This window comes from Apis laboriosa, unplaced genomic scaffold (genome assembly GCF_014066325.1).
Source record: "Apis laboriosa isolate Shangri-la unplaced genomic scaffold, ASM1406632v1 scaffold68_cov148, whole genome shotgun sequence".
NCBI lineage: Eukaryota > Metazoa > Arthropoda > Insecta > Hymenoptera > Apidae > Apis > Apis laboriosa.
The window spans coordinates 4,267,511-4,268,341 of NW_025224135.1; the positions used below are offsets into that span (position 1 = coordinate 4,267,511).

Sequence of the window (831 nt, forward strand, 5' to 3'; positions counted from 1 at the left end):
CCATTCGCGTTAAATCCTGATGACTTCAGGGAGAATCATGCTGCGAGGACATCTCAGTCCTGTCGATTTCTTACAGGGCTTCTTCAAAACTCTCCTTAGAAGAAATTTCACCGTAGGCAAGTTCCATTCCATAATGCGTAATCTTTCTTTTTTCTTTTTTTTTTTTTTCCTCCTCCCTTCTTCTTAATCGTTTCAATCGGATTATATTATCCTCGACGACGAGAAAAGAAAAAAAACTTTGGCTCACGATTTTCTTTATTAACCTTTCGACTGTTGATCGTGTCCGCCTCGTTCTCAATCATCCACGTTCTAAGTACTCGAATTATTATTATTATTATTATTATTATTATTATTACAACTCTCCTCGACACGAACAATCTCCATTTATTATTATTTATATATACATATATATATATATATAAGAGAGAGAAAACGAATATTTATCTTTCGATATTTATTTTCACAGCATCTGTCAGATATGACAAAAATTATGGGAAGAAAGATAATAGGATGGTAGCCTGGCTGATGCACATTCTCAAACACGCAGGTAAAAACACACGAAAAATCGAAAACCATCCCCCAATTATTATCTTAAATCTTTTAATTTCTTTGAAACAACTCGACCATTCCCCCTCCCCACCTTTGAACAATCTTTTAAAGATAACTCGATAAAACGATATGTAATACGTATTCACATATATATATATATACACACACACACACATACACGCACGCACACACGTATATATAGTTATTCACTAGATCTCAGCGCTGATGTAACGCTAACGTACGGACAAAGAGAGACCGAAGCTATATATATATATATATATA

General features: G+C 34.1%; 1 protein-coding gene across 1 annotated transcript in view; it reads left to right on the forward strand.

Moving 5' to 3' along the window:
* The first annotated feature begins 510 nt into the window (after positions 1-510).
* Positions 511-831, forward strand: part of LOC122718879 — a 5,743-nt gene continuing 5,422 nt past the window's right edge. The window contains exon 1 of the mRNA XM_043944255.1: positions 511-547. Within this exon, the coding sequence (XP_043800190.1) occupies positions 511-547 (37 nt within the window). The remainder of the gene's footprint in view (positions 548-831) is intronic.